The 20,089-nt window shown below is 32.2% G+C and overlaps 1 protein-coding gene across 1 annotated transcript in view; it reads left to right on the top strand.

The window, feature by feature from the left end:
* Positions 1-10,593, top strand: part of LOC129218204 (uncharacterized) — a 33,961-nt gene extending 23,368 nt beyond the window's left edge. The window contains exon 2 of the mRNA XM_054852420.1: positions 10,473-10,593. Within this exon, the coding sequence (XP_054708395.1) occupies positions 10,473-10,593 (121 nt within the window). The remainder of the gene's footprint in view (positions 1-10,472) is intronic.
* Positions 10,594-20,089: the final 9,496 nt, after the last annotated feature.

Genomic DNA, 20,089 nt, shown 5'->3' on the forward strand with positions numbered 1-20,089 from the left:
GTTAGGTAGACTAATTTTACAAATTTTTGTAAGTGTTCAGGTATGCAAGCACATTTTGTAGAAAACGTTTGCTTAGTATAAATAACTTTACAAAATGTGTCTGCTCGCACTTTCTATAGCGATTTAGTACCATCCCATGGATAAAATTGGATAAAATTCTCATTAAAAGATGTACGTCAGCTAGATTTTATTTTCTTATATTTATGCAAATTTCTATTTTTGTTGGTAGGAAAGACAGTAAGAAAGTAATATCACTGTCTATCACTGTCTTGTAACGATGGGGAATTTGTCTAGATTTAAAGTCTATTTCAAATTTTTAAAACCTGATACTTGCCATAAATGTTGTACATGATAACGAATTATATAAAAACCGTTAATTGAACTACGTTATAGAGAAAGAAGTAGGCATGTACATTTTGGTCACTATCCGCAGCAGTTTTTTTTTAAATTATTAGTAGGCCATGGAATTTAAAAAAGAGGTCTTGTTTGTATTTACAACTATGTAATAGACATTTCTTTTGTTTATATTTTACTAAACATTGTTGCCCATTTTGTTCCCCTTATCCGCAGCTTCAAATCGAAGGAAATGTATATCCGTTGTCTGAAACGTAATCGTAGAACTAAAAAGTTAAATGATTCAAAATTTTCTAATTCGTAAATTTAACTCAAAACTTGCTCCTAAATACTGTTCTTAGCCCCCCTTCCAGCAGAATTTGAGTGAACCCAGCCTTAAGCATGCAACAAAAAGCTATCTATATGGGAAATAGGTAAATTTCAGATATATTTAAAGCACTTAGTCGCCTTCCCTTATGATTCATTGATCGTGATGGAGAACGGAAGTCTCACTGGAGATTGTAATTTCTTGAAGTTTAAAGATTGATCTATTGCGATTTGCGGCTATTCATGAGATACAATATGTTTAACCTTACCCTCCGCTGTTTAGAGAGTTGTTCGGATTACACTGATACATGTCTATTCTTCTTAATTTACAGCATTTCTTCAATGACAGTTGAAATGCTTAGTGGTAGTTACAAACTTTCAATATTTTTCGATTGTTTACAGTAAAAGTCATCGGACTGAGCCTCTTAACTGGGAATGGAGATTTGTTCAACTTCGCGATGAAGACAGAAAAGAAAAAAAATTCATAATGTGGCGCAATATTTCATCATGCCCTTTTCAGTAGCAGTATTCGTTTCAAAAGTTGCATCATATCCGCTAAATGGTTTAAAGTTCTTCCTATTCGGCGAAAATACTCCATCAGGTGTACCATTGCTCGAGCGTTAAAGTAATATACAATTTTAAACGGTTGAGAAATTTCTTTATGTAAAAAATTGAACAATTTTATGCATTTTAAGTTTAAATTTAAATTAATATTTCTTCGCATTTTTTTCAAACTTTAAACTCTTACCCTTCCAAAACTATATGAATTCTTCTTATATTATTATTATTACGACGTATTAAACTTCCGTGTGGTTTTGCGGGTTTAAAAGTGCACAGCCTTTTATTTTACCACACATTGGCAATCCTAGTATGGCAGTTTATGTACATGTAATAAACGCCATGACTATCCCTCTCCTCCTTGAAAGATAAATTCCAGCTCTGCTACTATGCACAAAAATGATTATTTAGCAATTCATTACGCGTATTAGCATTTTTACCCCTGATCTTTGATAATCTGGAGCGATTTCTGTTAAACTTAGTTGAACCGAATCGGGTAAGTCGTGGAGTAGTATATAGAGCACATACATATTGCATTGATTTGTTTAAGGCTAATACAATATTAAATTGAATTTCTGTTTCAAGGATGTCGTTTTAGTAAAAATTTAGTATTCTAATGCTAAATTTGTTTACGATTGTACATCGATAATGAAAGCATTACCGACACCAATCTCATTTTGGTATTTTCTGTGCAGTTCATGTAGAAAATACTGATCAAAAATTTCGTTTATTGTTACGGTACTATTACTTGAAAACTTATTAGCGACAGGTAGCAGGGTGCAAGTTAAGAAACACTGAGCAGCAGCATTTTATTCCGTTCGGCTTTCTCGCCATCATGTTTAACGCTCGTCGCTAAACGGCATTGACGGCCATAGTTAAGGATACGTTTTGGGTTGATTACATTTCAAATATCCCCTGGTGGTTATATGTTGATAACCGTTTTTATTTGCTTTGAACCAAGTTTAACAAATTTAACGATTAAAGTTAATCTTTGAAGAAACTTCAGCAAGGGCAGTTTTTTTACGGGCTTTTCATTTCGACTAAATTCATAACTATACAAAAATTCGTGCAGAAAAGAGCAATTTTATGACTCAAAATATGAATTTAGACCTCTTTGGGTCTTTTTAAAATTCCAAAATCCCACTTATATAAACTATTGAGCAACAATTTACCTTTGTGCCAAATTTAGAAGAAATCCGACGAAAACTGTGGATTTGTATAAGGAACATACACACACACCCACACACACAAACACACCCACAAACATACTTCCATTTTTATATACGTATATAGAGCTTAAGGTTTTGAAGGGCTTCCAATCATTCTTCGCACTCTGCCAACGCATTAACTAGCATCATTATTTAGGAAAGATTTTCCACCATAGTGACGCAGAAAAGACGAGCCAATTCATTCCCGGTTGATACAATTTCATATTAGTTTTGGTATTTTCATTTTTTAGGATTAATGTAATCCCATAAGTCAATACTGTGTTTAGAAATCATACATTCTGGAACCAAAAGCTGTAAAATGAAACGTTTTATGATTTCAGACAAAAAAAAAGGGCTTCCACCTTGCTTTGAAAGCTACTAACACACAGTGATGTGGTCCTGTCAAAAAAAAAAAAAAAAAAAAAAAGACGTTTACGGAAACAAAGTATTAATACAAAGGGGGGAGGGGGGGAAGAGACACTCGGGTTTAAAGTTCAAAAAGTGGGTGGATAATTGTAAAAATCTTATAAAGTAGATGAAAGTTGTACCTCGACTATAACCCTGATTTTAAGACTTCTTCCCCCAAACTTTTAGTACTTTTCATTCGAATAAGACTATAAATATCTACGCCTACTGTCACTCAAGTCGAAAAAGTCAAGTACTTGTTCCAGATTACCAATCAAGCCTGCAAATTCCATTAAAATGTATTTCCATGTCCATTGAAATTCAAAACAAACAAACTCCAGTGTTCGTTCTCGACTACTCGCCGCTGCAGGATGTAATTTCTAAGCAATTGTATGAGTCATCAAAACTTATTTTTATTTAGAAATATCCTGAATTCTACCAATTACAAAAATTCGCGTCTATTGGAGAAGATGTGCGGGAGCTGAGCTCCTGTGAGCTCACATGCGAATTTAGTCCTGTTCGGGGGGGGGGGGAGGGGGATTTAAGAAATTTTGATCACAAGTTCTTCTCGACATAAGGGTCACAGTTCACGTTGTTCAGTACTCTAATTTTTAATAGTGTTCTAAAACGCGATTTTCTGATGTATGTGCATTTAATTAAAAAAATGTACAGGAATCAGATGAGCAAAAGGTAAGAGACGATCTTCCAGTATTAATTGGTAATCTTCAGCGTTCTATCTTCCATTACGAAATGCCACTCCTGCTTTACCATGCTGAAAGAGTTATTTATCTTTACTGGAACATTTTTTTTTAACTGAGTTAAATTATGATTGAAAAAATGAAAAAAAAAAATGAGTCTATAATTTTGTCCAGCGGTGCATTTCTATGTTTCTCATAAATTTCCAAAAACAAAACTTTTAGCAATCACTGATGGCAACATTTATTCATTCTATTGCGTTAAATTAACATTTTTGAACGAAACTTTCAAAAAACCTTTGAGTTTATACTTTTGTCCAGATTTCACGTAATGATAAAATATTAAATTTGCAAATTTTCTAATTTTATGAATTTTTTAATTTAACTGATAAGATGTACTAATTTTAGAACTATTTCTTCAACTATTCATCTTTACTTCAATGAAAATAATTTAAACTGAGTCATGTTGTAATTGGAACAAAATAAAAAGAAATTGAGTCTATAATTTTGTCCATCACTGTAAATCTATCAAAAAAATTATACTGGTTTCAAAGACGAATTTTTTTCGTTAGAAAGAAATCAATCGAAACTTAGATTCTTGTTCAAAGTTGTTATAAAAGTGTAAATGAAACTTTTTCATGAAATCGTTTCATGAGACACTAGATGGCAGCATCTGTTATACGAAAGAGATTAAGGGAAAAAACTTGTCCGTTATAACTCGCTTAATTCAGGGAACGGTGAATATTTTTTTTTAAATTTCCAGAAACTTAGAAAACGGCATAGAGTATGAAGTTAATTTGCTTATAAATTCAACTTATTTCTCTAATTGTATTTGAATACGTTTTGCACTTGTTTGTATGAAATGGTGTTCTGTTTAGGCATACGACAGCATAAAACAATATATAAAATTTGAAAAAAAAAATAAGTTTTTCCAGACAGGGAGCTCTCCTATTCACAGAGAACAGGTGCAGCGGTTTAAGAATTATAATTAGCACAGCTGAAAAACTTTTTTTTTTCAAGTTGCAGTAGAAACTTCTTACACAAAGACAAACTACACTGGCCTCAATAAGTTAAGCTACAACTGTTTTTTTGCGTCTAATTTGCAAATGAATGAATTTAGAAACAAGAAATTTGGAGGATATATGCATTAAATGGTTTTTTTTTATTGAATGCATCATAGGGATTTGTATAAGTGTATAGCAAAAACGATTTATAACAAAAAAAAAGCAATCTTTGCGTAAAAGTCCATTCTTGAAGAAAACAGAACATCACAGTGTTATGTAGTAAAATGTCAGAGAAACAATACAAAAATGAGTTCTAATAAGTTCCGATTCCGAGTCAGATCTGACTACAACTGTATTTATGTCGAGGGCTGCATACTAAGTGCCTTGCCTCCATTATTTTATATACCGGTAGATGGCAGCACCATCACCGGATCGAACAGTTAATGAGAATTTAGAACTAGTCCAGGAGCTAATAGCTACCTGGTGCTGGCACCCCCAGAGGTATCGTTTCACTTGGAGGACATTGATTCTAATAAGTTATGTGTCCCCCTCTAACTTGAATTCACTGACGGCATAGATTTTCCATGTTGTTTATTAAGTTGTCGGACACCGGAATCAGAAGCGAAGACCAGACATAGAGGATGCCTTGTTCCAGCTCATGTAACGACCTGGGACGAGGATTTAAAGCATCAACCTGTCTGCTAAGATAGTCCCAAAGATGTTCTATTGGATCCAGGTCTGGAGATCGAGCTGACTATTCCATTCGTCCCACACCTTGATCCTCAAGATACTCCTCAAAAATCCGAGCTCGGTGAGGTAGTGCATTATAATCCACCAGAATGCAGTCATTACCAATAGCACCAACATATAGGCGGACATATGGCTCAAGGATTTCATCCCGATGTCTCAGACCAGTCAGAGTTCCTCCATGGAACCAGACCCGCGCCAAGCCAGATCGGCGCCGTAGTACAAATGTCTTCTGAGCGCCCTTATGCACTGGCGTTCGAGGAAAATATAGTAAACACATGGAATGAGGTTTTGTAGACAAAAATAAAGTGGAAAACAATAAGTTTAGCATTTAATTTATTCAAAAAATACTGTGTGAATGTTCAAATTTGGAATATGGTGTACGATTTTACTTCGTATCTCGAAATTATTTCGAGTTCAGCAGCTCCTCTTATGATATGCTAATAATGCGTTTCGGAAAAAGATAATATTTTAACTCTCAAGTTAACGCCACTTTGAATATCTAGAATCTCTAAGTGATGAAGAATTGATAAAATTTTTATACCTATCAAAACATGACAAAAGAAGCAGATGCGCAACTAGAAAATAGTTTAGGGGGGGGCACAGTGAAAAAAATTCCCCTTTAAAAAGAGGGTCCGGAGTTTCCGGAGGGGTCCGAAAAAAATTTGAAACTTTTAATCTTGAAAAGGCAATTTTAGATGGTCTGTGGTGGTGCAATGGGGGAAAAGGCCACGAGGGGAAATTTGTAGAAGTTGAAGCTAACGTGACTAGAGGCCATATATATTCACGTTGGAATAAGCGATGTAACTCTGGTAACTCTCCCCGATCTTTGTTTTTTCTTTTGAAAAATGTATAGAAATCAATTTATCTTTACTCCCCTCCAATTTTTCGAAATTTAACTTTCAAAAACGACATTGTAGACAACTTTGAAGATTTTACGAGAAGGGGATTGTGGAACTCCCCCCTGGATTATTTTTCAAAATTTAAGTCATAAAACCTTAAGCAATATTCTAAGATATTAGTAAGATAGGTTCAGAGGCTATTCCACTTAAATTTTTCTTAAGTCATGTTTAAAAAACCTAATTAAAAGAAAGCCGTTCAGAGGAACCTTGCCCGAATATTTTCTGAAATTGAAGTTTAAAAAACGCGATTGTAAGACCATATTTAGTAACATTAGGGCTGGCAATCTTTCGAAATTGAAGCTCCAACAACGCAATTTTGGGTGATTTTCGAACGCAGTTTCAAGCGACGTTGTTTGGTAGGGGGCTTTCCCTTTAAATTTTGTGCTGTGTTGTTAAATTTTGTTTTTGTGGCGGGGGAGGGGAGAGAAGGATATTCAGAGGAGTAGCCTTTGGAAGACTTTCTAAATTTCAGAAAGCTAGAAAAAAGCAAAATAATGAGGGAAAAAGAAAAGAAATAGGACGGGCGGGGGGGGGAGTAGCAGATCAGATAGCTATTTCTACTGAAAATTTTTAATTCAAAAGATTACTTTGTTAAAGAAATTTAAGTTTTCCCCAATACCCCAACAGCGCTCGGCGCCTTTTTCACTCTGGCGCCCTCGTGCGTCACACGACCTTGCACATAGGGAAAGCGCGGCCCGGCATGGAACACATGCAGGTCAGTGTGACCACCGAGCGAGAGATCCCTGCCCAAACCATAATTCCACCACTTCTATAACTGTGGTCTTTCAACAGTTTTGGATTGATCGTATTAATTGCGCTGCTCCAGTTGATCAGTAGACGCCCTGAACCACTCTCCAATGTAAATCTGGACGTCTGTGAACCCAGAAGCCCAATGCTGCTGGGTCCAGAAAACATGTTTCCTTTCCCAGGATAAGCGGATCTTTTGCTGTGTTCCGTTTAGGGGAACACACACAACTGGTCATCTTGCATAGAGACTTGCATTATGAAGACGATTTCCCACCGTATAGTAGCTGAGATTCTTCTTCCTGTTGCTACAAAGCGGTTTGCAACAAGCTGCGGCACAGTACTGGTTCTTCTCTTTAGGGCCGAAAGAACTAGAAAACGGTCTTCTGCAAGTGTTGTAGCTCGTGGTCGGACTGGAACGGGTCTTCCGGACACAGAATCTTCGTGTCCAGAATCAAAATCCTAAAGTCACTGAGCAACACTACGAGACACATTGAAACGCCTAGCAGAATCAGCTTGCGACAATCCCCTTTCCATCCAACAGCCCTCCACCTTAATGAATCGGGAAAACGACATCTCTGAGACATTTTCTAAACTCTATCGCCTATTGTCATCGAAGCTGCAATCAATAGTTGAAAATTAACACAACTTACACACAAAAGTACGAAAGCCCGATATTTGCATATTTTTTCTCACTCGTAAAAATATGTTCTTTTCTATGAAATAAAAGTGTTAGCAACTTTTTATTCAGAAATGGATGTAAAGTTCGTTATTATCGCTCATGCAAACGATGTATTTTATTGTTACTGCCATTTTTTTAATGGTGAACTTCTAAAAACATGTTGTACCTTAACTTTTTGAGGTCAGTGTACTTCGTTACGTTACAGATGTATTAAACCATAACTACAGCTATTTCATTACAAATGTAGTGAACTACATACTACTATGCAACTACATACTACTATGTAGTTGACAAATGTATTTTTTATGTATATGAAATTAGAGTAGAACTTCGATTATCCGGCCCTCGTTCATCCGGATCAAATTTTTTGGAAAAAAAAATATTTTTATCTTTGCATAAATAACAGTTTTAAATTGTAAGTACAATATGCCAAAAAATTATTTTTCATGTTTTGAATGTAAAGCTGGTAACGTTATGGAGTCGGGGGCTCCTCATGGTTTTTTTTCTTTTCTCAAAAATGCAAATTTTGCCTATCTTTAATAATGTTAGTTAATAGGAACGTTTCGTGGGTTCTTTCTCTTCGGAAAATTTTCAACATTAAATTCTTTAAACCGCAGTTTTAGACTATGTTAGGAAAAAGTAAGATGTTCCCGATTGAATTTTTTTTCGAGACTGAATACAATTTTAGGTTCTTTAGGCTTTGGAAGCGGGACACGGAAAGGTCTAAAGACCAAATTTCAAGTTTGCTTTGGTGATATTAAGGGAAAGTAAAAGGTATGGAGGCTTTCTCCCTCTCTATGTTTCTTCAAAAATGTTCCGTCATTGAAGACTTGAAAAGGCAGTTCTCGACACTTCAAGAAAGTGGAGAATTAGAAGGGTTAGTCTTTCTCTGGACCATTTTCAACGTTGAAGTTAGAAAAGCACAATTGTAGGCTTTCACATAGGGAGATACCCTAAAGTCACTAAAATTAAAGTAAAATGCCTGTCCTCCGCAAATTCTTTCAACTGAAGTCCAAAAACTGTTACGTTAGGTTTTATTTGGTAACAAAAGGGAAATAAAAGCAGATGTTCAGGTTCTCTTTCTAAAACCTGTTTTAAAATTGTACGAAGTCATTTTTGGGTTGAAGTTACCCATCTCCTTCTACAAGAAAGTTTTCAAAAATGATACTTTTAAAATACATTTTTAGGCCGTCTCTGGAAACTTAAATAATAGGGGGGATTTAAATATCTTCCTTGGAGAATTTTCAAAACTGAAATATTAAAAACACACTTTTAGGGTACTTTTGGTAGTAACGTGTTAGAATCTGTGGGGGTTGGGAGCCCTCCCCCAGAAAGGTTACTTAATTGGAGTCCTATAAATGATTTTCTGGGTATCTTTGACTTAGAAAGCTCAGGATTTAGAGGCTGTCCGCAGAAACATTTTGACAGGTTAAAAAATGCATTTTTGGTCTACATATTAAGATGATGTGGTATAATAGAAAAAAAAAGCTAAGGAATGAGACTTACTAATATAACTGCGATACGATGATAAGAAATGGCAATGTCAAGCACTTAAGAAAGAAATCCGTTAAAAAATAAAATGCAAAGAAGGTTGCTGAACATTTTTTCCAGTCATATATAAAACTTATGTTTGGAAAAAAAATGTGTAATGAGTGTTCTAAAGAGATGCTTTTTTGAGGATTCACTGTTTGGTTGGGTCCCCATAACTAGTCATTTACCCTGCTAATTCTCTCTCTCCTTTTTTTTTTTCATAACAATAGATTGGAGGTTTTTTTTTTTTTTTTCAAGTTTTCCCGTGGTCGAAAAAAAAAATCCTATCTGATACCACATATTAAAAATATATTTTTCATTTTTAAATTTTTGCAACCGATAAAACTGTTTGCGCTTTATTTTTTCACACTCATTTCCAAAAGTTAAGCACTGATCGGTAAACTTTCAATCTACCTCTGCAGCAAATTGCAGCTTCTCCATCAGTGGCGGGTGTTAAGGCTTGAGGACCCATCACAATAGTCCGGGCTGAGAACGAACCAGTTCTGAGAAAAGTCAGATAAACCTTTTTTTAGATGTGAAATCCCCAAGAGTGATCGAACAGCATGATCTGGAAAAAATATGTTCTATAAAAATTGCTGTCAACTGTTAAAAATAAGTTTTTGAAACAGGTCCGTTTTGGAGTTTCTATGTTGCCAATTCAGATTGACTTCCGGAAATTAAAATGGTTCTTTCTGTGCACAGTTTTTGGAAGTGAGCATATTTTTTTTACATAAGTTATTTACTTTTTAAAATCTTATAGACTATCCACAAAAAGCTACACGTCATAATTATCATTAATGATTTCGTTTGTTTTCCTTTGCAAATTATGACAACTTTTTTGACTATGCAAGTATGTTTTATTTAATATTACTACCATGCACATCTTGGAATAATTCATTTTTTATGATTACTTTACGTATTATGGTATAACTTTCAAAGTGTTCTGACTTACATGTATTAATGACCTTTAGCGTGGTATTAGTGTGAATAGAAAATCCAAAAAAAAAAAAAAAAATGAAATAATGCAAATCTATAACTTTTAGAAATTTGAAGTAAGAAAAAAAACTTTAAAAATAAAAAGAACAGTTCCTTCAAAACTGATATCCTTAATTGCAGAAACTTCTCTTTGTTAGAGATAAATTCATTTTGTTTTCTTAAATTATTTGGAACTGACTTTCATTCTACTGAAAACCAGACCTTTTCCCCGCAAGTGACAGCTCACATATGTCATTAAAAATAATAAGTTAAAACGTGAATCGACTATTTTTTGTTGCTTAAGAAATCACAAATGCATGTGTAATTTTTCAAGCAAATGTGTATTACTTATTTTTGTGTAGGAAAATGACTTCCTTGATGTGCAGAGACGGTTTGAAAGATGTTCCGATTGATAAAAGAGGGAGATTGATATGCAGTATGCATCTGAATGAAACATTTTTAGAAGTTCGCCATGTCCGATAATGTTAATTTTGCAGTTTCGCGGTGGTATTAGAAACTCCTCCCTTTCCCCCACCCCCATTAAACTCACGCTACTTTTATATTAATAACATTGAAAAAAAAAAAAAACGGCCAATTCATGGTAGGAGTTATAAAAAGCCTTTCAAGGGCTTTAGGTATTCAACATAATGTTTTGAACTTATGTTTACAATTTGAAAAAATGAAAAAAGGCTGAGAAATTCTGGAAATTCAAAAGTTTGGACCCCGGTGCTCTTTATTTATTTATTTTATTCAGCTAAGATTTTGATCACTTAACTTAGTTGAGAAAATGTGCCTTTTTGGCATTATTGCTTAAGATTTTATACATTTTCAAGAATTTAATTGTAAATTATTTTTCAAAAGTTCCCACAATATCATTTTCAGAACTATATGCAGCAAATGCAAAACACACCATACTTCGCAAAAATACATTGGAATTTATATATATATATATATATATATATATATATATATATATATATATATATATATATATATATATATATATATATATATATATATATATATATATATATATATATATATATATATATATATATATATATATATATATATATATATATATATATATATATATTACATTGAAACACATTTTACTTAACGGCTATTTGTTTGAAAATATGTACTTCCTTATTACACCTCTGCGCAAGTTCCGAGTTCAAACGAAAATATATTTCAAGTACTCGAAAACTCATTGGTGCTCTAAAAGAAAATATTAGAATGATAATGTTAAATTATAAATAAAAATCAAAAGTTTCTTGAATAAATAAACACTTAGTGGCAAATGATTGGCTTTCTAAAATGAAAACAAATGGGCTCATTTTGTAATGATGATGTGCAGCCATTACAACGACCATCAGGGAAGAAACTAAAGTTTATTTATGCAAATTTTCCGCCATTACTATTTTCTCAACCGACAATTTCTTTTTCACAAAACATACATTATACAGAAGCCTCAATTTAAAATGATCGCGAACCACCACAACATAAAATGCTAAAATGCTAACTACTTAGTTAAATTTCAATCACGATTATCCTATTCTTCACGTTGAAAAGAACTCGATACCTATCGTAACTACATTAAAAGTACTTCATTGAAGGCAACTGCTTTGGGGAGATGTCTTTACTTGAACTCAGAAACTTATTTTAATGATGTTTAGACGCACTAACTGTTCTCAAATGAACGAATTTGGGAGACGCTGGGTAGCTAATGCAATCCATCACCATCCTAATGTTTTTAGAAAATGCAATGTGTATGCCAAGATTTTCGTTTAACGTAACTGTTTTTAGAGATTGTTTTTGCTCTAAATTCCATATTGTTTGAAATTTTGAATCTTAGAGATTCATGCTGCAATTTTCTCAGGACGAGTATTATTGAAAAAAAAAAAAAAAAAAAAGAAAAACATGAAAGCTGTTAGGAGTTTTTTTTTTTTTTTTTTTTTAAAGAGTAAATTTAACCTCCGCTAGTAGCATTATCCACATCAATACTGTAAGTGCTTTCAATAGCGCCAATTGCAAACGTAACTTACTCTAAATTTTCAATTAATTTTGTTAATTAATTTTTTTTTTAAATTTTCAATTTATATATTGTAGCATGTCAATATCAATTACATTTATCTTCCATCTTTAAAGATGCATTAACGTTTGCTCTCTAAAACAAACTGCAAAATTCAAACACATTTAATTCAAATCCTAAAAAATACTCATTTTTTTAATTTCATCTAATTACATCACCACTTTTCAACAGTATAAATATCGTTAAATACGTGTGCTAAAAATGCAAATTTTAAAAGTTAACACTTCAAAGTTACCTATATATTCAAAGTTACCAAAGTTCAATATGCCTATAAACTCATTACTCTTAAGTTTTTATATTATATTTAAAGGTATTCCTACTAAAAGGTATCTTTCATTTGAAAAATATTTAACAGATAATGTGAAAATTTCTAAGTAAAATAACATAGTAAAGTTTATTTTTTAAAATTTTCTTTACTGCTATTGATCGTGAAACTTAATTTCAAACAATTATAACAAACAAAATATGTATTATATATATGTATATATTTCTAAAGCTTAATGTATGTTTTCAAATATTAAAGAATACTTTCACATATTGGATCAATATTTCGCTAGTTGCGTTTGAATAATTTGTATCAAAAGAAATTTTTTCTGTGAATGTAATATTAGTTTCAGATGTATTTTTATTCAGATATATTTACTTTAATTTATAGTAAATGTATCGATATTTCTAATATTGCAATCTGAGCTTCTGAACCACAAGCTTAAAAATACGTTTGATTTTTAAGTTCACAAGCTAAAACGCATTAATTAGGACAAACAAGTTAACATTTTCAACTTAAGTACGCAGTTGTTTCTTAAACCATCAGAAATATATGCAAATATATCGTTTGATTAATGGATCTTTTAAGAAGATAAACATTTCACGTTTCTTATTCAAAACCACATTTAAAAATGTTTGTGAACCACGACATATGTTAAGAGTCTGCTCTTCTCCTAACTTCGTCACTCCTAATTTCGTCATTACCTCAAACGCGAATCTATTTTATGTTGTTACTTCTCAAAAAAGATAGAGTAAAAATGATAAGAGTGCTCTTCCGAATGAAAGATAAATACATTGGAATAAATGTTATTTTGAATTTAAATTAAAGTTGCAAGTTATCTCTCGGAATTGAAAAAACAGTTAATTGACGCCGCTGCATACATAAATAATGTGAAAATACTTCAATTTGAGTTTGGCTTCAAATTGGATATTGTAAGAAAATAAATTTTTAACTAACTGAGCCTACCAGAAAGAAAAAAAAGTTAATTTGTTTAGGTTTTCGAAATTAAGGACTGTAGCCAGACTTTGAAACATTGTCCTGGTATTATTTTTGATTTTTTTTTTATAATTTTTTTTGGAAACATTTTGTTTTTTTTTTTCTTCTCAAAATTCTTTGCTCTATACACGAAGCTGGACTAGAATATTTGACTAAACAAAAAGGACGAGTTTTGCGCCGAATATGCGTCTTATGCGGAATTTTTAGAACTGCTTTTTGCTTTAAAAAAACTATATATTTGCGGAGATTAGCCAACCATATAATATCGCCGTTATAATGTTTTGACCTAAATCTTTAAGTATAGTTTATGAGGGAACTCCGTGATGGTAGGTCAACCTTAGTTTGGTCTTAGACCATCAAAGATGGCCTTTCTATCGTCAAATTTTAGCCACCCTACCAGGCTGCTTTGAGCAGGAATCATAAAATTTACAACATGGTTCAATTTAGGTACTGCAATGCTATAATTTTAAGAATGTCTTTTGCTGATGCTCAGTGCACAGAGATAATCCTTTTTTAAAAAATGTCGGTTTGAGAAAAACATTTAAGTCGGGACCAACTTTCGGAATTACCGAGGGTCACAAGAAAAGTTTTTAGAAGATTTTTTGAAATCTTTAAAGAATGTACTACTCAAATTTCATAAAACTCAAAAATGGTGTGTATCTTGACCCCCCATTTCAGCCTAATTCTCATACAAGTTGCCTCTTAAGACGTTGTTAAAAATAATTACAAATTAAAGTACTTTGAGTTTAAAAGCAAGTTAATCTAAAAGTAATTTTATTTTAAGAACTACTAGCATTCTGCCGTGAGCAGGTAAACGGCAGCATCTGCAGAAATGGATTTTCGAGATATTTCAAAAAATGTGTGTACTAACAATAGGAAAATGTTGGAATTAGACTTTTTTTCGCGTCTTTTTTTTAGCGGAAACAAAATAATAAAGATTGTACAATAAAGCTAACGTACATTAGATGTCAAAAATGAAAAATATGAAAAATGACCCTTTACCTGCCCAGGGCGCATATAAACAACCTTTACTCAGCTAGGGACTATGTAATACTTTTGAGACTCTTGATTGGCCAGTCGATTGAAATGTGTGTGCCATGTTTTTTCCTCGTCCAACGTATTGATCAAATTTCGTGCCTTGCAAGTTCTGGATTCACGTTTGAATGTTTTTAATTCTCTCCCACCCAACGAAATAAAGTCTAGAAGACATGTCTTGTTTCAAAATGAAACGATGCAAAATAAGCTATACTAGAGATGGATGACGTTTACACGTGGTAGCCAATCAGTTGTCTCCAAATTTTTACATGATTTCTAGCAGAGTAAAGATTGTTTATATGCTCCCAGGGCAGTATTATGCAGTGTTCCAAAATTTACTGGCGGTACGTAAAATCATAAAGCAAAAGAAATACCCTCATAATTCTGCGATACCTGCACTTGGAACTGTTGCCTACGGTGACGTAAAAGGTATATTGTCTACTTAGTAAATAAAAAAATAAATTAAAATGAAGGAAAACAACGTCGGTTAAGCGAGGTTTCGGTTTAAAAAAGTTTTGGAGAATCGAATTGCTACTGTTATGTCAGAATGATTCGCTGATATGTAATTTTTTCCCCCCAAGATTTGCAATACTTCTGGCAGATGGCGAGACTGTGACTTTCTATTTCTGTGGAACTAAAATCTAAGGATATGATTTAAAAAAAAAAATAACAATGAAATAACGTGCGAGGGAAAAAATATGTCACTAGTCTAAAATTTTTCTTGTCTCCTGAACAAATATTCGTATTTTTAATTTGCCTCGCCAAAGCTCTATAACGAATTCTAATATCTGTACTTCAGAGCCAGACCAACGTAAGTCACATGAACACTGCTTTGCAGGAGAGAGGGAAAACGTTAATCCTGATATTGTAGAAAATTTTCCAAATTAGAAGTGTTTAAATTTACCACACTGCAAAAAATAATTGTTGTTTTTATAGTAATATACTGTTATCTCCTACAGTTTAATACTGCTCTGATAAATAACAGAAAAACTGTAAATCTGTTTTAGATTCCGCAAAAGACGTTTCCTTTTATACAGGAAGTTTCAAAGAAAAACTAATGAATTCAAGGTATCATCAGCCATGTTTGTTGATATTTCGGGTGCGCTGAGGCAGGACTGATCACCCGTAATTCAAATTTAATGTAAGTGCTAGTTATAATATTCATTCCATTTTCCTCAAGATGTCGTTTTCTTTATCGTCAATAATGTATGTAAAAAAAAATTACATTTTGAAATCATAATTCGCATCCCAATATTCGTTGATGTTGACTTTGCAATTTATTTTAGTTGCTAAGTTGTAGCGATTGCTTTATAGCAGAAATCCTAGAAGTTTTTATTATTCTGAACACTTTACTGTGCGTATGATAATTTTTAAACATTTTCTGAAACTCAAATTAGATTTGAAAATAAATCAATACCTTTCTTGATCGTTTTTATAGTTATTAGAACATTAGACTTTGGTTACAATTATATGTTGTGCTACATAAGATACCAGTACTTAACATTTAAATCCTTACGTTTTCTAGTAAATTTTAAGCGTATCGCGATTGACTTCTTTCTAGTGTAATTTTTTTTCTTTCTTTTGTTAAGTTTTAAATTCTTTAACAGTTTGCATTTTACCATTATAATGATAAACTTTACGTTGAAGCGTCAATAACTTTTATATACTGTACTGTACATAATTCTATGAATAAAATGTAAATAAATAAAATTACAACGTGACCGAGAGAAATGCAACAATATCATGTTTACTGATATATTTTGCGGAAGAATTTGCCACTCTGGAAATATAATATTATGATGTCTAAACGACTAAAAATTCTCTGAATTCTGGAGTCAGCTTTCATACTTATCGATCAAAACTATAATAATAATAAAAAATCATCAATGAAGCACTCCAAAAAACCTGATAAAAAATAAGCATCTTAAGATACAAATACAAAACGCTTGTCTTTTAAAAGTTTTATTATTGCGTCAGCAGGAAATTGAAGTTTTTTTTTCAGGAAAAATGCACTTGGAGCATTGAAACTTGTGAACATAAAAATACTTTTAGAAACTATATTCAAAGACACTTGATGGGAGGTCACGGGAAGTCTCTCACGGGAAAATTGCCATATTGGGAAGATTTTGTCTGGCGATTCGATAAATTTGGAGACATAATTGTAATGTTGCAATTTTTGAATTCTCGAATGCCCAAGCTTCATTAGATATTGTATTTAATTGTGCGTACTTAATGTGTGCATGCACCAGTATTTCATTAATCGGTAAATATGTAAGTTCCATTCGACAAAATGAGATTATTCGCCTTCCCAAAATATTTAAGTTCGGGCCGTGCTTGGCTATATTTTAAAATTTTCAGTTTTTCATTTATGATCTGGCATTGTTGCGTTCTCGTCAAAATTACAGCTTTTTAATTTAAAGTAGAATCTTTACATTATTATGCATTATTTGTCATATTCTATTCGCCTTGAAGGACATGCTCATTTAGAAAAGTAGATGCTCGAGAACTACAGTAGAACTTTAATTATTTGAAACTCTTGTAACCTTGAACTCGTCAATTTCCTTACATTTCAACTTTTAAATTATTGGTACAAAAAGAGGATTACTTAGTTTAATGTGCGTCGTGTGTATTTCTCAACCATCGTTCCTCCTAAACCACAGCCCATCGAGCTCTTTGAGTCTTGGAAGTTTGGCACCAACGTGTTTATGATGGAGACAAAAACTATATTATAAATACTAAAAGTGGGATTCTGTACTTCACTGTCTTTCACTGCATATAAAAAATAAAAATGTCAGATTGTAGCGAAAAATCGGAGAATTCCTTTTAAACCTGTAACGGTGATTGAAGCCAAAGCCGAGTAAGATCTTCTGCATTTAAATGCGATGGGTTCCTTAGCAGTTGAGTCCTTTAGAGGGGGGGGGGGATTATTTTTTCACAATAATAGACTATTTTTGAAGAAAGTCTTCGGTTTATTTATTCTTCTACAGAGATATTTGCGAGAAAGAAAATAAAAACAAACCGATCCGATAACGGAAATTTACCTAAACGACCAAGGCATAAGAATAAAAAAAACCAAATCCTCCAGTTAACAAAGTAGCGTCATAGAACACTATAACTCAACATTAAAGAACGCAATTAGGACACTTTCAAATGAATCGGTTTGCCTCAACAGTTTAGAGCCAAAGCAGCTACTATATGCTTCCACTACTTACGGAATGGAGCTATTTTAAAAGGAAAAACCAAAACCTCTTTTGAGCTATTTGGTCGAAGAAAGCCATCTATTAAACACTTCCGTGACTTTTGGCTGTATTTCGTATATGGGTCATTCCATACGAAATGCGCAAAATTCACAAAAAAGTTGTGGCCGCATTGTAACAGATTTTTATGAAATTTGGTATACAGATTCATTTTATGCCTATATAAAAAATATTTTTGCTTAATATTTTTTATTTGAATAGTTACATGCGATTGAAAGTTGGTCAAATTGACCAGCATTCTCATAAGTGCTAAATGTTGCTTTTTTGAAGGCTTATATCTTAGTAACTATTTAATAAAAACATAAAAGTTAAATGTTGTTGCAATTTATGCAGTAGGGAAATTAATCTGATATCAGTAAAATTTTCAAAGTTAGTATAGTTAACTTTTCACCGAGTTTCAAAAACCGAAAATATTCAGTTTTCTCATTATTAAGCATTTTATTTTTTTAACTAAATTTTTAAGGAATGCAATAGCTTCGCTGATATTAATACCCAATAATGTGCTAAGTATCATAAAAGAAATACCTTACTTTTGCAGTTGTATTTTAATACGTTTGTCTTCAAAATCAGTTTTAAACTTAATGACATTTTGTAAAATGATGATTTTCTAATTCACATAGACACAAAAATTCAAATGAGGGAAAATTCAGACAGCTTTAAAATTTCGCAAGAATATAGAGCTGTGTTTCTACTATTTGCTTGAAGAAACTCGAAAATGGTATTCGATTTCCAAATGTAAAATAAAATTCAGAAAAATAGCATTTTCTTTGTGTTTTATGGGTCAATACATATAGGTTCAACGGATTGGTGCGCTCGACCATTTTTAAATTTTTTCCAATTCATATCCCTAAAAGCTGCACATGAAAGACGTTTAAAACCACTTTTATTTTTTTCTCTCAACTGGACCTTTGATATTTTAGAGGTCATCCAAAGTGATTTTCGTAGTCAAAAATGGGAGTTTTAGACCTTTGCATTTTGGCCAAAATCTATTTGAATTACATTTATGAGAGTTAATTTAACAATTTGATGTTAAAGTGTATAAGTTGATAGTCTTACATGGTGAGTTACGTAGCTGTAAGTTAATAATTAAAATAATGGCAACAGGTAAAATTTCAAGGTCAAATGTAAAAATTTTACTCATTTCAAAGGGGGATAACTCGCGTAGGGGACGGAAACACAAAATGACATACGGTAAAAACTAATCACTGGAACCATGCTAAAAAGAATATGTAACTGTTGATGTGTGTTTGTGTACCCTTTATAGATTACAGTCCCTCAAAAATATAGAAAATGACAAAAATGACATTTTTATACCCCCGTAAACCAAAAAGGGATGAAATTAAAAATAAAATTTCTTGGCCAATTGAATACTCCGTTCAAGTACTATACACGTTATATGTATTGTTTTTTGTACTTGGTTTGTAAAAAAGATACAGCTCTTTAAAATTGAGCAGTTTTGTTAGTCAATTCACACACTAAAACAGAAATAAAAGTGTGAAAACTTCATTGCACCTTCTTAAATTACGTGTATTGTGCCCTATATAGTACATTATGCTGAAAAAACATATTGTAATTTTCAAAATAATTATTTTAATTTGATAACATAGAAATATTTGTACATGAATGAGTAATTTATACTGTATGTAACCTGTATGGATTGAACCTTATGTAAAATTACAAGAATTCAAAGACTAAATGATGCAAAAGCAAGTATATCTAACATTTATTTCAATTTTTGAAAAAAATGTACTGGTATAATGGGAATTTTATTTAAAAAAATTGCGATAAAAATTATATATCAAGCAATACTAATACATAATAATATTAACTTCAACAAATGCATCAAAATTAATGTTTTTTTTTTTCTTTTTGCTCTCCACAAAAAATCTTTCAATCTGGCTAAAAATTTATGGCTTATTTTTTGTAGAAATATCCAGTTGAAAACATTAATAGTGCTTTCATTAATATATTTTTAGTAGTTTCAGACAAATATCATCTTAAATCGGTCATGTATACTATACGGTGGATTCAGTAACTTAAGGAAATCACTTATCTGAAAAAAATACCGATGCATAAAATCAATGTGTAGAAGAAGATTACCTAGTCACAAATAGTTACTATACATATATACAAACAAATGAAATTATTGATGTTGGATTTAGGCCTAATCTCTAAACTATTTATCTTCAAACATTTCACTGAGGACTGAAATAAACGTGAGACGAGTTCAATTGTTATATGAGATGAAATTATGATAATTTCATATTTCCAAGACAGCTATGGGTGTTTCAATAAATTGTTATTGAACCTAACTTTCAAGTTAGATAAGTT

The sequence above is a fragment of the Uloborus diversus genome, chromosome 3 (assembly GCF_026930045.1).
Source record: "Uloborus diversus isolate 005 chromosome 3, Udiv.v.3.1, whole genome shotgun sequence".
In the NCBI taxonomy this organism is placed as follows: Eukaryota; Metazoa; Arthropoda; class Arachnida; order Araneae; family Uloboridae; genus Uloborus; species Uloborus diversus.